The 14,028-nt window shown below is 34.9% G+C and overlaps 1 protein-coding gene across 9 annotated transcripts in view; it reads left to right on the top strand.

The window, feature by feature from the left end:
* The window catches only part of RALYL (RALY RNA binding protein like), a 720,856-nt gene that overhangs the window by 646,914 nt on the left and 59,914 nt on the right, over positions 1–14,028 (top strand). For all 9 annotated transcript variants that reach the window (XM_031669965.1, XM_021942865.2, XM_031669964.1 and 6 more), the window contains 2 exons: positions 956–1,003; positions 13,046–13,203. In XM_031669965.1, the coding sequence (XP_031525825.1) occupies positions 956–1,003; positions 13,046–13,203 (206 nt within the window). The remainder of the gene's footprint in view (positions 1–955; positions 1,004–13,045; positions 13,204–14,028) is intronic.

Genomic DNA, 14,028 nt, shown 5'->3' on the forward strand with positions numbered 1-14,028 from the left:
CCCCTGTGGTACAGTTACTCCATTCATCATCACATTAAGACTTCTTCCAGGTTGGGGAGTGTTGCGAGGTGTTGTGAAAATGACCCCACTTGTGAAATCAGGAAACTTTCCCTTAAATCTCAGCAATGTTACCTAGTAGGAATGCAAATTTGAGCAAGTCCCTTAGGTCTATTGCACCTTAGTTTCTTCGGGTTATGCTGTCCAACAGAGTTGTTTTGATGACTGTATTTAAAATGCATATAAAGTGCTTCATAAATTCAAACAACAAGGCAAGTGGATGGAGGTGACTTTTTAAAATATATTCCTTTAGGGAGCTTAGTCATAATACTCTTATCACTGAAATGCATTTACTAATTCATATTTAAATATACTAAAATATTAAGGTATTGTTGGTAAGACAGCCACAGTTATTTTTCTAATTTTTCTCTGTTTAAAGTATTGAATCCATACTTTTTAGAATTAAAAAATGCTGAATTTCCAAGGAACTACATTTCTGTTTGTCATTTCTATAAAGAATGGGTTACTAAACCTTTCCATTTATCTTATTTCAATACCTTTTGTTCATTATGTAGCCTCATTGTACATACCTTAGGAAGAAAGGATAATTATATTACCTCAGAAAGAAAGGACAACTATATGATATCTTGTCTGAGATGAAAAACTATGATCTTCATTCATACCTAATTAAAAGTTTTAAAGTATTTATTTTGCTACCTGTTCTCATCTTCATTCCAAACCACACAAACCATTATCAGTCTCTACATTGTCAAACATGTAATAATTTGGCATGACACATCAAATTGGACGTTATCTTGGAAGGTCCTTTGGATACATAATTACATTGAAAAATAAATATTTTAAAAGTAACAAATTTTATGCTATAACATCATAAGTTAATAGTAAAATTAATGTCATTGAAACAAATGCCAACTAATTTTTTTGTTTCCCTCTTTAGCGGTTATGTCTTTGACTATGATTACTACAGAGATGATTTCTACAACCGGTATGTGAATTTTTCATCCTTGTTTTCCTATGATTTAAATTATCTTTTAACCATTTTGTACATTTTATTCATGGGTGATCTTGAGTATGGTATTTAAAACAATATTTTATAGTTAAAAATAAAATACTAAATCCCAACAAAATACACAGATTTTTCTATTTTCATTATACTTACTTGAGTACAGTGGATCTTGGAATTTTAGGACTTTGGAGGTGCTCAAACCTAAGATTTGGTGTCTAATATTTAGGTAAAATCCTAAAGATTTAATTAACTAATATCATTTTCCAAGTCATTTGTTGATTTAGAATCCTTCAAGATTGAGTTTGAAAACTTAGAAAAATAACTGCAACCTTCTAAAGTACATAATAAAACATTGAAAATGCTATATTGGGTAGAGTCTGTAAAATTTACAGATCGTTCCTGCTTCGCAGGACAATAGGAGGCTATAAAGGTGATGATGCAAGATGAAAGCATGCAATGAGGAAGAAACAGGATCGTCTCATGACCTTAAACATGTTTGTCAAAACATTAACAACTTTTATTCTCTTCTTTATAAATTAATAGGAAACTATAGTAAAGCTAATTGTTATTTAGTATACTATAATTTAAAACAATAAAAATATTAAGAATTAAGGTGTTTTAGTTCTTTGTAAAGAACACTTATCAGAAGGAGTGGAAACAGTGCATACCTTCTCATTTCCTAACTCAGGACAGGATATGGAGTAGGCATCTGTTTTATGCCTTGTTGGATACTCCTTTCTAAAGCTGAATTAGCTTTGACATTCTATCAGTGTTGTGAACTATCTCTGAGAGTTCTTTCAATGTGTGATTCTCTTGCCAGGGTCACTTCCCCTTCATAGCTTTATGTGTTTCATCACATCACATCCACTTTCCTCACTTATGTCGATAAGTTTCCCTTTACTAAGTTCCTCTGACTCCATACCTAGAGTCTCTTGAGTGGAGAAGTATCAACATCCCTGTAGTGAGCTATTTCTTCTGTAATTTCATTTACATTTTATTTGAGTTTCACTTCTAGTATTACCACTCTTAGATTCTTTGCTGCATTTTCATCTTTATTGATCAATTCTTTCTTTTGATTATTCAATTTTGTAAAATGCCACATGTTTTATCACTGAGATAAGGAAGCATTACAATTAATGATCTGAAACAAGCGAGTGAAGTGAATAATCAATGAACAGCAAAAAAATCATTGACAGACTTTGAAAGAAGGAATGTGATTGGTGACCATTGTTATTATCATGTGCATTTATTATTTATGTATTTATTTGTGGAAAAGCTATAAGCAAAGTTTGGACTTTATTAAATTACTTACCGTTTATATGTTGTAGTAACTAAAATTTGTGTTGTCGGAGAACTGGTGTTATGTAACTAATATTGGTAACTCTGATATGCATACATTGGTAATAATGTATGCATATCAGAGATGAGGATCAACTATAGATAGATTATTGGATCAAGAAAATGAGGTAAATATATTTTAAGCCTTTAATTTTAAGTATTATGCAAACAACAAAAAAAAAACCCTTAGGTACTGTATAAAAATGCAAACTTAGAAAAAAGTTTTCAATAGATGTTTTAAAGAGGAAGAAACTGTGATCCTTTAAAGAGTCTTATTCTCTCTGCTCCAGCCTCTAGAGCCCTTTGTAAGTTCCACAAGAAGTTCTTCCTGCCTCAGGTCCTTTCTCTGTGTTGTTCCATCTCCTCATACCTCCCTCCACCATCTGGTTCACTTGACTCCTCATCTTTCAGATCTCAGCACGAACATCCCTCACAGATTAAATTAGGTTCCTCTGTTCCCCTCTCTCAGCACCCAGCACTGTTACTTCACAACACTTCTCCTAATTTATATTGCTATATTTCTTTTCTGCAGTGTTTGATTCATGTCTGTCTGCCTTCCCCTGCCTAATGAGGTAACATATTATCAGTTTTGCTTATCTTTGTATCCTTGGGGACTATCAGTAAACCATACACATAGTGGATACTCTGTGTTATTAATTCATCTCCTTAGATTTAGAGACACAGCCATTTTTCCAAGGTCACCCAGCTAATTAGTGACAGAACTATGATCATAATCTAGGTATCCAATTTAGATTCAATAACCAACTATGTGAATATGCACAACGGGGTGGGTAATATCAGCCTATGGAGCTATGCCGATTCCTCCCTGGGAATCAGACCCACAACTGTAACTGCATTGCTGCTATGCTCACACTACTGAATTAAGCACCTTATTTCACTAGTTATCCTTTTCTGACAAAAAATCATGTTTAAGAATGATTTTTCAAAACATTTTATAATTTCTATAAAATATATTTATTTTAAATATTAAGAAGCCTATAATAACTTATTCTAAACGTGATGTAAACATCTGGCAGCATTAAAATAATCCCATTTACTATTAAGGAAGGATATCTAGACTGTTTTTATACTATTTGAAAATGTTAGTTTTTGATAAGTTTAAAGATATTTCATACTATAGCTTTTTTTTCACTTGCTACAAATAAAGTACATTGTCTTATACTCTGTCTATATAAAACCATTTTAGCATCTTTTATTTTCTATCATGTGACTTCCTTATACATTTAAAGAATTTCCACCTAACATGGAGTTTTATTGACATGGTAGGAGACCCAAGTTCTGGCTGTTACTGGAAAGGGGTCCCAATTCAGACCCCAAGAGAGGGTTCTTGCATCTTGCAAGAATTAATTCAGGGCGAGTCCACGGCGCAAAGCAAAAGCAAGTTTATTAAGAAAGGTGGTGAAACTATAGCTACTCCATAGACAGAGTAGGCTATTCCCAAAAGTAAGAGGAAGAATGCACCCGCCCTAGGTACAATGCTTGTTTATCCATAAGATAACAACAACAACAACAAAAACCATGGGAAGGTGTGCTCTACCACAAGGTTTGTGATAAAAGATTAATTTTTCTAATTACTATATTTTGCAAGACTCGATATGATTATCTTTAAAGCAAAATTAGGAATGCTTTTGTTCTCAAGATGTGGAGATATCAGGACATTCATGGGCCTGGGTCTGTTTAGTAAACATTATTAATCTGTTCCCTTAACCATAAACTTCTAGAAGCTAGGAATACCTAATCTCCTGGAAATGCAGCCCAGCAAGTCCCAGCCTCATTCTTCCTAGCCCTCACTCAAGATGGAGTCGCTCTGGTTTGAATGCCTCTGACATGGTAACTAGCCTTATAACTTTAGGCAAGTCAGGTTTTCAGTTTTCTCATCTTTAAAAGGAAGCCTGGATTTGCATTTTATTTATTTAGAAATGATAGCTCAATAAAATCATTAGATTACATAGGTGATAGATGGATGGAGATAGATGGATGGAGATAGATAGATAGATAGATAGATAGATAGATAGATAGATAGATAGATGGATGGATGGATGATTGATGTATCCATCTTACTTGCCAAAGAACAAGGGCCTTAAATAGTCAAATAATTAGAGAGGCTGTCGCTTTCAGGTGAATCTCTACTATACAAGAACTTAGCTTCAGTATGAACAACTTTCAAAATCATTTATTTGTTTTGTGTACAATTTGTTTGGCATATAAATGTGCAGTAGATCAGTATGGTTGTATTGTTAACAGACTGTCTGAGCAGTCTGTGCTCTCATTAGTTTATTTTCCATTTTTGGCACTTGGCTAAGAAAGACATAAGCATCTGCCACTAGTGGGTATACTCAAGAGTTCCCTATAAACATAGAATACCATGAAATAAAAACAGAATGGCGAGGCTGGACAAGATACATAGCTTACAGAGTCACTACTAATCCACAGTCATTTCTCATAAGTTACAGTCTTCTTGCATTTGTGTGTGTGTGTGTGTGTGTGTGTGTGTATTTTCTCTCTTTTTTAGTAGAGGTGCAAACTTGGGCAAGTTAGTTAATATCACAAAATCTGTTATGTCCTCTGGTAGGTAAGCATGAAATTAATTCCTAACTCATGAAATCATTCTAAGAATTAAATGAGGTAACATATTATAATGGTCAGCATTATGCCTGGTATATTTTTAGTGCTTAATCAATATTAGCTAGTATTAACAGTTAACAGTAACCATTAACAATAATGGGGCCAGGCGCGGTGGCTCACGCTTGATCCCAGCACTTTGGGAGGCTGAGGCAGATGGATCACCTGCAGTCAGGAGTTTGAGACCAGCCTGGCCAACATGGTGAAACCCTGTCTCTACTAAAACTACAAAAATTAGCCAGGTGTGGTGGTGGGCGCCCGTAATCCCAGCTACTCAGGAGGCTGAGGCAGGAGAATTGCTTGAACCCAGGAGGCGGAGGTTGCAGTGAGCCAAGATTGTGCCACTGCACTCCAACCTGGGCGACAGAGCGAAATTCTGTCTTTAAAAAAAAAAAAAAGAAAGAAAGAAAGAAAAAGAAAAAAAACAATAATGGTAGTTGTATTTCTCATATTGACATTCATACAGCAGTGTCCATATAACTGAGAAACAAACTGGTTGGTCAGTTTTTCTTCCATAGTAGCTTATTTGGGACTTCTCTGGATTATTCTGTTTTCCCAGTATTCCCTCTCCTACTCCCCAAAGCATTCCAGCTGCAGCTGATCACACTTACCTGCAAAGAGCGCTCAGCTGTTTCTGTTAACCCCATGCTGCTTGTTTAGGTCACAAAAACAGAAATTACACTACTTTTGTTTAACAGGGATAATTGCATATAGAAACTCATTAACTTGGTATTGAAGAACTGAAAACGCAAAAAGACAACACTATGGTATACTAGAGTTAGCAACTGCAGGAAGCTGCTACCACCTCTAGGACTGGGGAAACAAAGGAAGATTTGGGATCTCAGAAATTGCTGTAGAAAAAGAGCCTACCAGAGCTGAAACTATGCATAGGAGATTCTGTTCAGATGGTGCTGCTGTGTCTGAGTCCACAGGGAGAACCTGTGGTGCTGACACCCAAATCTCTGAGATGGGGATATGGGCTGACAGGTGCTGGGGTCTTTGAGGGAGCGTGGAGTGGCTGTTCTCCAAGTGTTGCAAAATTACTCAGACCGGATTCTGCTGCTGCTACTGGAATGAATTGTTGTTGTCAGGGTGAAGAAACTAGATTGGGGGAATGCTGAAAAGAGCAGGGAGCCAAAACACAAATAAAAACCAAAACAAGGAGCAAGTCCCTTTTTCTTGCTCCAGTCCTGCAGTCTTTCTTAGGTCCTTTATTGGCTGAACCCAGCAGAGAGCTAGCTTCCCAAAACCAACCCTAACCCTAACCCTCACCTCCAGAAGTGTGGTTTTCAGAGTTCCAACCCTATCTGTGGCAAAGGGTAGGTCTGAAACCAAAAAACAATAGCTTAATAACTGACGTATGTCCCCATTATATTGTCATTCTATTTCTGCCAGGTTTGGAGACTCTAATGTGACTGAGGGTTTCCAACCCTTAGGTAGTTTTACCTTAGAAAACTTTACAAAATATTTCACCTTACTGTGATCCATTGACCTGTCTATTCATGGTTTCAGAGATCAGTGAGAGTATCATTAAAGAGCAGATGAGTGGTTATTCTAAATACTTATCTTTCTCTTTTACACAAAGCATTGCCCAATAGTTTACAGCACTGAATGGCATTTTCTTTTAAAAGTTCATGTATGACTCTGAATGTAGGACATTGTATGTTAATACATTAAACATAAGTATTTATACTCTAACAAGTCAAGTAAAAGGAGATGTATACCTAAAATTATATTTAATCTCCCTAGGGAAGGTTTTTACCTTCTGCAATGTTGGCTGTCTAAATCCAACCTCGTTTTTCAGTAACATTAGGAAGAGCACTGATCAGTTTATAATTTCCAGTGATAAGCAGACTTTTATTAACAGAGAAAAAACAAATGCCACAGGTGTTTCACCTTTATAAAAATCACGTATACATTTTAAATGTTCCAAAATAGGCATTGTTCAGTTCTGGAACCATTTTGACTTTGTGTTAATTGATCCAAGAAGCTACTAGATTTGCAGTTAATGAAAGAACACTAAGTTACAGTTGTTTCAGATCATTGATTAGAAAGCACAATATATATTCATGAATATTGGAAAACATTAACAAGAAACAATGTCTGTTTTGTTATGCTAATTTGAATTATCCTCTGGTAGTATGGTATTCCATTTGAAATGTTTGAAAATAACAGCATGGTACACTTGACCAGTGGTATTATTTGGAGTTAGAAGATGTGAATTTCAGGCCTAGATGCACATGTGTTGACTGGGTAAGCTTGGAAAAGTCACCTCTTTTTTTTTTGCCAGTTTCCTTCATGGGCAAAATGGCTTAACACTACTGACTTTACAGAATTATAAGACTTAAATGAGAAAGTCATTTTAGTGGCTTATAACCCCACAACAACCTTTTGAATTTGTTGACTTTTTAATTACACAAAGCTGTATACAAAATGTTACAAAGATTATATTAGAATCAAAATATTGCCAAAGAGATCATTCAAGATTGCAATCAACTTGCTTTTAAAAGCATGTTCAAGCAGTATTTCCATGTGATCCAAGGAGAAAACTTCACAGAAAACCTTGGAAAATTTAATAACAAAAAAGAGCAATGAAATTTACTCATTTATTGGTCTCAGGTGAAGTGTGTCTTTTAAAATTATTTTCTGATTCAATTGTAACCAAAGACTTATTTGAAGTCAGAGTAGAAATTATAGGCAGAGTTGGTGAATTCTGAGTAGTTTAAACAGTACAGGGAACAGATATACTACCAGCCTATAAGAATTATTTGTATAGATTTCAAATGTATCCCTTCTTAGAAATGAAAAGGCACCTTACTTTGGTTTTATAGACATCTGTCAAAGTGAAGCATAATGAAAAGGAAGTCTGGAGGTTGAATCAAGACATGGAGCAAGATCTTCTCTGTTCGTCTTGTTATTGGTCTTTGTAGATCTACTGAAAGGTCCTGGTGAGAATATGGCCCTAAACTTGTTCTCAGGTTTTGCCTCTGGGCAGCCCAGAAAATTTAGCCCCCTAGGGAAGACCAAATATTTTTGTTAGCATCAACTACTTAGTAACTATAAGTTTTGATTCATGAGTAGAGAAAAGGAAGAATTGTTTTCATGAGGGCAATTTAGAAACAGGTAAATACCAGGAAATGTTTAAAGTTACTACTAATCTAAAATGAAAATTTAATATTCCGTAGTAAAATACTACACATATATTACATTTCCAGTTTCTTTTCTTGTGTTTGAAACCACGTTTGTTGACAGGAAAATGTAAGTATCAAGTCAGAAGTTTAGCCATCAGGTAATGATTTATTAGAATGTGGTGTATCTACCTGAGAAAATGCACCACAGCCATTAAAATAAACATTAAGAAGACCATTTAACAGGCCTGAGAAATGTTTTTAATATAAACCAAAGAGAACGAGCTAGAATACATGACTGTACATATATTATGTTTTCAATTATGTGAAAAATATGGAAGCTTATAGAAAAAAGATTAAAGGATTATAGTAGTTGTTCTGAGGTCTGAGACAGAGTTTTATAGTTTTTTTATGTACTTTTTTTCCAAAATGTTACTTTATTATTTTTAAAGCTTATAACAAGCTCTCTATTTTTAAAAGACAATTAAAATTATGTTTATTTGCTGTGTTAATATGCCTTTGTCCAAAAGGCACTTAGTTTTAAAATTGCCTCTGTCCAAAAACAATTACTGTTTAAGAACAGTGGATGAAATCAAATGTCCTTATTCTTCCTAGAGAAAAGTTATGTCTATTTTATCAAATCAACTAATATTAAAATTAATATTACCAGTTTTTAGCTTTTGCTAGGTAATAAAGTTACATATGTCAGATATTATTTAAAGCATTAAAAGGCAAAATAAGAAAAGGGTACCTAGAAAATAGAAACATTTATTAAATGAAGAAATTAAATTCTCAAATTGTCTTCATGAATTGGTTTTATTAAAATTGGACTGAATTTTTAAAATTTATTACTTGACAGCAGGTGTTTTAGAGTTTTCACTGTAAAATAGACCTTGAGGAAAGAATTATTATTATATGTTTGGCTTCATTAGAAACCATTATCTATTTGATGAGTAAGTATTTGGGAGAAAATTATCCTGACCAAGAAATATTAGGGAAAATTAAGGACTATTAAAGGAAAGGAGAGGAAATATAACTCCAAAAGGGTAAGGAACAAGAAAAACAAGAGGAAGGAAAAAAATTAAAGCTTTTAACTAGCCTGGAGATTTAGATTCCATTTAATTCTGCTGGATTGCCATTTCTACTGTCAGTCTATAATTTTAAATGAACTAGTTCCTTAGTCTCAATACTATTTGCCAATCTAATATTTGATAAAGGCAAAATTTCTTTGATTTACTGTGGACAGAATTCTGATGAGAATGCCTTTCTTGGCCTGCCTTTCACCTACTTCCCTCTGCATTTTGAAGAACCCTATCCCATCTTGCAATCCCAGAAAGTCTTCCCCTCTTTCTATCCTTGTCTTGTTATGTTTTTGTACATTAGGACAACATCCAGTCTTCCTTCCTTTTATTTCTAATTAACTCAAGAGTGCCCAATGCAAATTAAGAAAGATTTCAGCTCCATTAAAAGTTGTAAAATTAAAAATTATGCCCTCATGTTAGCCCATGTTACTGGTGGAGGATGTCCAGGTTCTTGAACAAATAATTGGGCAAAATGCATAAACAAAGGAAGGAAAGAATGAAGTAACAAAAGCAGAGATTTATGGAAAATGAAAGTACACTCCACAGGGTGGGAGCCAACCGAGCGTAAGGGCTCAAGAGTCTGGTGACCGAATTTTCTGGGGTTTACATACCCTCTACAGGTTTCCCCATCGGCTGCTTGGAGTACACCCTACGTATATTAAGTAGTGGCCTACGGTCAGTCTGATTGGTTGTGTAAGGGGACCAATCAGAGGCTGAAGTGAAGTTACAAATGTATACCCTATGCAAATGAAGACTTTGCCCACGAGCAGCCTGATTGGTTGTGGAAGGGGACCAATCAGAGGTACTTTCAATTTTTCATCAGCCATTCAGAAAAAGGTGGTGGGATGAGGAGGGGTGCAAAGGGAGTAGACTCTGGTCCTTTTGTTACTTGGGCATGGAAAGGTGGGGTTTTCCTTTTTGTTTAGTTCTAGGAAGTCAGCATGAAACAACCTTAGGTTCCCTGCCTCCAGACCCTATTCTCCTGCCTCACCCATTCCCAATTTTGTTTTGTGAATGACCTATCACATTAAAATATTTAAGTCCTGATGCTGCCCAACTTCCCATCAAAGTTTTACCAAAGAATCGGTAAAACGTTATTTGATTCCTTGGTGCAAGTCATCCAGCCAGGCTTGGTGGCTTATGCCTATAATCCCAGTACTTTAGGAGCCCAAGTTGAGCAGATCACTTCAGTCCAAGAGTTCGAGAGCAGCCTGGGCAATACGACAAAATGCTATCTCTACAAAAAATACAAAAAACTTTAGCCGGGCGCAATGGCATGCAGTAGTCCCAACTACTTGGGAGGCTGAGGTGGGAGAATTGCTTGAGCCCAGGAGGCAGAGGTTGTCGTGAGATCACACCGCTGGACTCCAGCCTGGGTGACAGAGTGACACTCCGTCTCAAAAAACCAAAAGAGAGAGTAAAGAAAACTAGTCATTTTCCTTTGAAGTAGTTCACCAAAATATTCAGAGAACCGGCCACTCACCATAGGAATTTATACCAAAGGAAAGTTGTTTAGTAATATACTATGTAGATTACTAAAATGTATGCCCCATACTAAAAGCATATCATAAATACAGTGAGCAAGTATGGCTCTTTCTCAGCATAAGATCAGGCCATGCCACCGTTGGAGGTTTGGTAATCCTTGGCTGGGGGAAGCAATAGAAATATCGATAAACATTTTTCTTCCCTATAAACATAGTATTAAATTACATTGCAATTAAAGTAGCAGTGAATGTAGTGAACTTTACTTGGCCTGTATTTTTACTATAGAACTCCTACATCATTATATATTTTGATTGTGTTTTAGAGATTTTCTTAACCCAATTTATAGATTGGCTTGTTTAATGAACCTGTAAAACTGCACATTGGTGTCCTAGGGAAATGGTCCTGCTAAAAGAGCTTGCCTTTCATTTCAAATAGCAACTTCTACTCTAGAAGAGATCAGTCAATTGCCATATTTTCTTTTCGCTCAATAGTTTTGGGTGTTATAGCTCATGCAAAGTGCCTTTGTATTTTGGTTCACTGACTTAAGGTGCTCTGTGAATTCAACTTATAAATAACTAATGTAGACCTTGTTTTGTGATTGAAATGAGGGGCAGGTCTAGCTGACCCTTTTGATTCTCAAGCCCCTAGTGATATAGATGATATTCATAACCCTTTTCAGCCTCATCCTGCCTGTGCTCTTTGAAGTAAACTATTATGTGTTGACATCCATGACCTATTCTTTGCTAGCTGTTCTTCAGCTCTAATGGACTTTGCTTATTCACAGAAGATGGCACCTCTCTTGAACTCTGTCTCATTTCATTTCTTTTCTTTTCCAGATATCTCTTAGTTTTTCCCCAGCATGTTCTAAATCGTTTTTGAATACCCTAAGTCTCTAATGTAGGAAATATTCTTAGTACTAAGGAATTTTGCTTTAAATTTGGTTTAATAGTGCTTTTTGCGCTTCCCCCACCCCATAGCATAATAGTTTTAAATGTCTCTAAATGAATATTTGGAAACCAATCTATCTTAACTTTTATTATATTTCATATATTATTTCCTAAAAAGAGATTATCACATTTTCATCTGTATGTATAAACAAGATGTAATTTTATCAATTAACCTATTATAGAAGTTTTTTTTATTTTCTTCCCATTCTAGTTTCTCATTTCTGACTTCCATATTAGATTGTTTTTATTGACTGTTTTAAAGTAATTATAAGAATGTAATCCAATATTTTATTCTGTCACAATAAAATATGTAACAATTATAATTCTAAGTCAATAATGCTATTTTCTTTATAGTGAATAATGTACTTACATGTCTGGTTCACTGGAAAATAGTCATGAAAATGAGTAAATGTATCCCAGTATTTTTTCATTGACCTTTTAGGTTACTCAAATGTTCTGTCATATAAAAATTTGTTGTATATGTGGATGCAGTATAAATAATATGAAGCTTTTGAATCTATGAATTACATATTTTTATAAATGAGTTAACCCTTATACTTTGTTTAATGGAAATTCATTGATTGTGGTGAATATCATTTTTCACTTTTCAGCAAAGGTTTTATGATGTTTTGTTAAATATGCTTGTAGTATCTAACTATAAAAATATCTCTGGTCTCAATTTGCACATCTAGCAAATGGTCAGAATAATTAAAAGATATCTTGATAAATACTTCCCACCATAAGCAGTCAACAAAGTTTTGTCCTCATGCTAGCTCCATGTCATTCAAACTGTCTCCTTTTGTCTGCAATCAGAGGAGCCTTTTGTTACTGAAAAGATTCTTAGAGTGAGCTGAAGCACCATATTGATTTGTCTCTCATAGCTGTTTTCTTTAAGCTGGTTTTACTTTTTATCTTGCTGGGCTGTTTATTGTTTGACCAGTAATTTTATTTCTTTGTTCCCGTTCTGCAAGATCCTTTCCTCTTTTAAACTAATGTGCTAATAAGTGTTTGACGTGTAAGAGGAATATTTCTGTTCATAAGAAGTGTAAATCTGTTTTATCAAGCAAAGAAGTATATTTAGGGATGAAGGTCAGCATAATTTCAACAAATTGCATGGTACTGTTGGAGCAAAGCTCCTAGTCCTTTCATACCTTACAAATGAGTTCCTCTTGGAGGTCACACTCTAAAGTCCAGAAAGCATAGACTATATTAGCATTCCATTTTCTTAGTGAAAATTAAATCTGCCAAATAATACCTGCATCTGAATATTAGAGAACAACAGCAGAAAGAAAACATTTATTGAAATTTTCTACGGGGCTATTCTGTTAATCATTTCACATATTTGATAGAATTCTCGGGTATCAAACCAACTCTCAGTCCTATTTGTGTTTTGTAAAGGTTATTTGATTACCACGGGCGTGTGCCTCCACCTCCCCGTGCAGTAATTCCACTGAAGCGTCCCAGAGTGGCAGTCACGACGACTCGCAGGGGGAAAGGAGTCTTTTCCATGAAAGGTGGATCGAGATCTACTGCCAGTGGGTCAACAGGCTCTAAATGTAAGTAAGGTCCTTCATTTTATTTCTCCTTAAAGAAGGGGGTGGTTAACTATCGTTGCATGAATGCCTATATTCAATAAATTAACCAGATAGTTATGAAGGGCCTGCTATGTATAAAGTATTAGAAAATCATAAAATGCATAAGAAATAGTCTCTGCTTTCCACCATACTGTGTTGCAGTAGGGGAGACAAACACAAACATGTCTAACAAAAACCCAGGACCAATTTGAAAAGTATTTTATCAGAGCAGATAACACTGTGCTCTCAGCTTAGCTTGTGACATATTAAAGTCCTGAAACATAATATGTTGCTTTTAATGAAGAAATCAATTTACTTCCAAAGGGAGTGCATAAACTCTTTTCAGAGAAGCATTATACAAAATTAGTTCATGGTTTGAATATTTGAGCAATTAAGAGAGGCAAACTATAGAAATGTTAAAAGCATAATTTACCATACAGTGATAAATTATTATGAGATATATGTATCTGAAAATATATTTAATGTCATAAAAAGTAAAATAATATTTGCATAGTTTCACATTAATTAGTAAAAAGCAGCGATACAAACTTTCCAATTAAACACACTGCTAAATTTTTATGTGGAGTGATTCAGAAAAAAATTTTATTTGTTGTTATTCCTAAGGATAACAAAATTTCCCATATTCCTTGAGATTGCCCTTTATCAGAAAGCGAACAAATAATGAACTGATCAATAGGTAAAAGAATAAACACATAGAGAAAGTTAGGAACACTATATTTCATTGATTGAAGTGACATTTGAGTGGAAACCTAAAGGATGTGAGGAAAAGAGAAAGTGAGCTTGAAG

This window comes from Papio anubis, chromosome 8 (genome assembly GCF_008728515.1).
Source record: "Papio anubis isolate 15944 chromosome 8, Panubis1.0, whole genome shotgun sequence".
Lineage (NCBI taxonomy): Eukaryota > Metazoa > Chordata > Mammalia > Primates > Cercopithecidae > Papio > Papio anubis.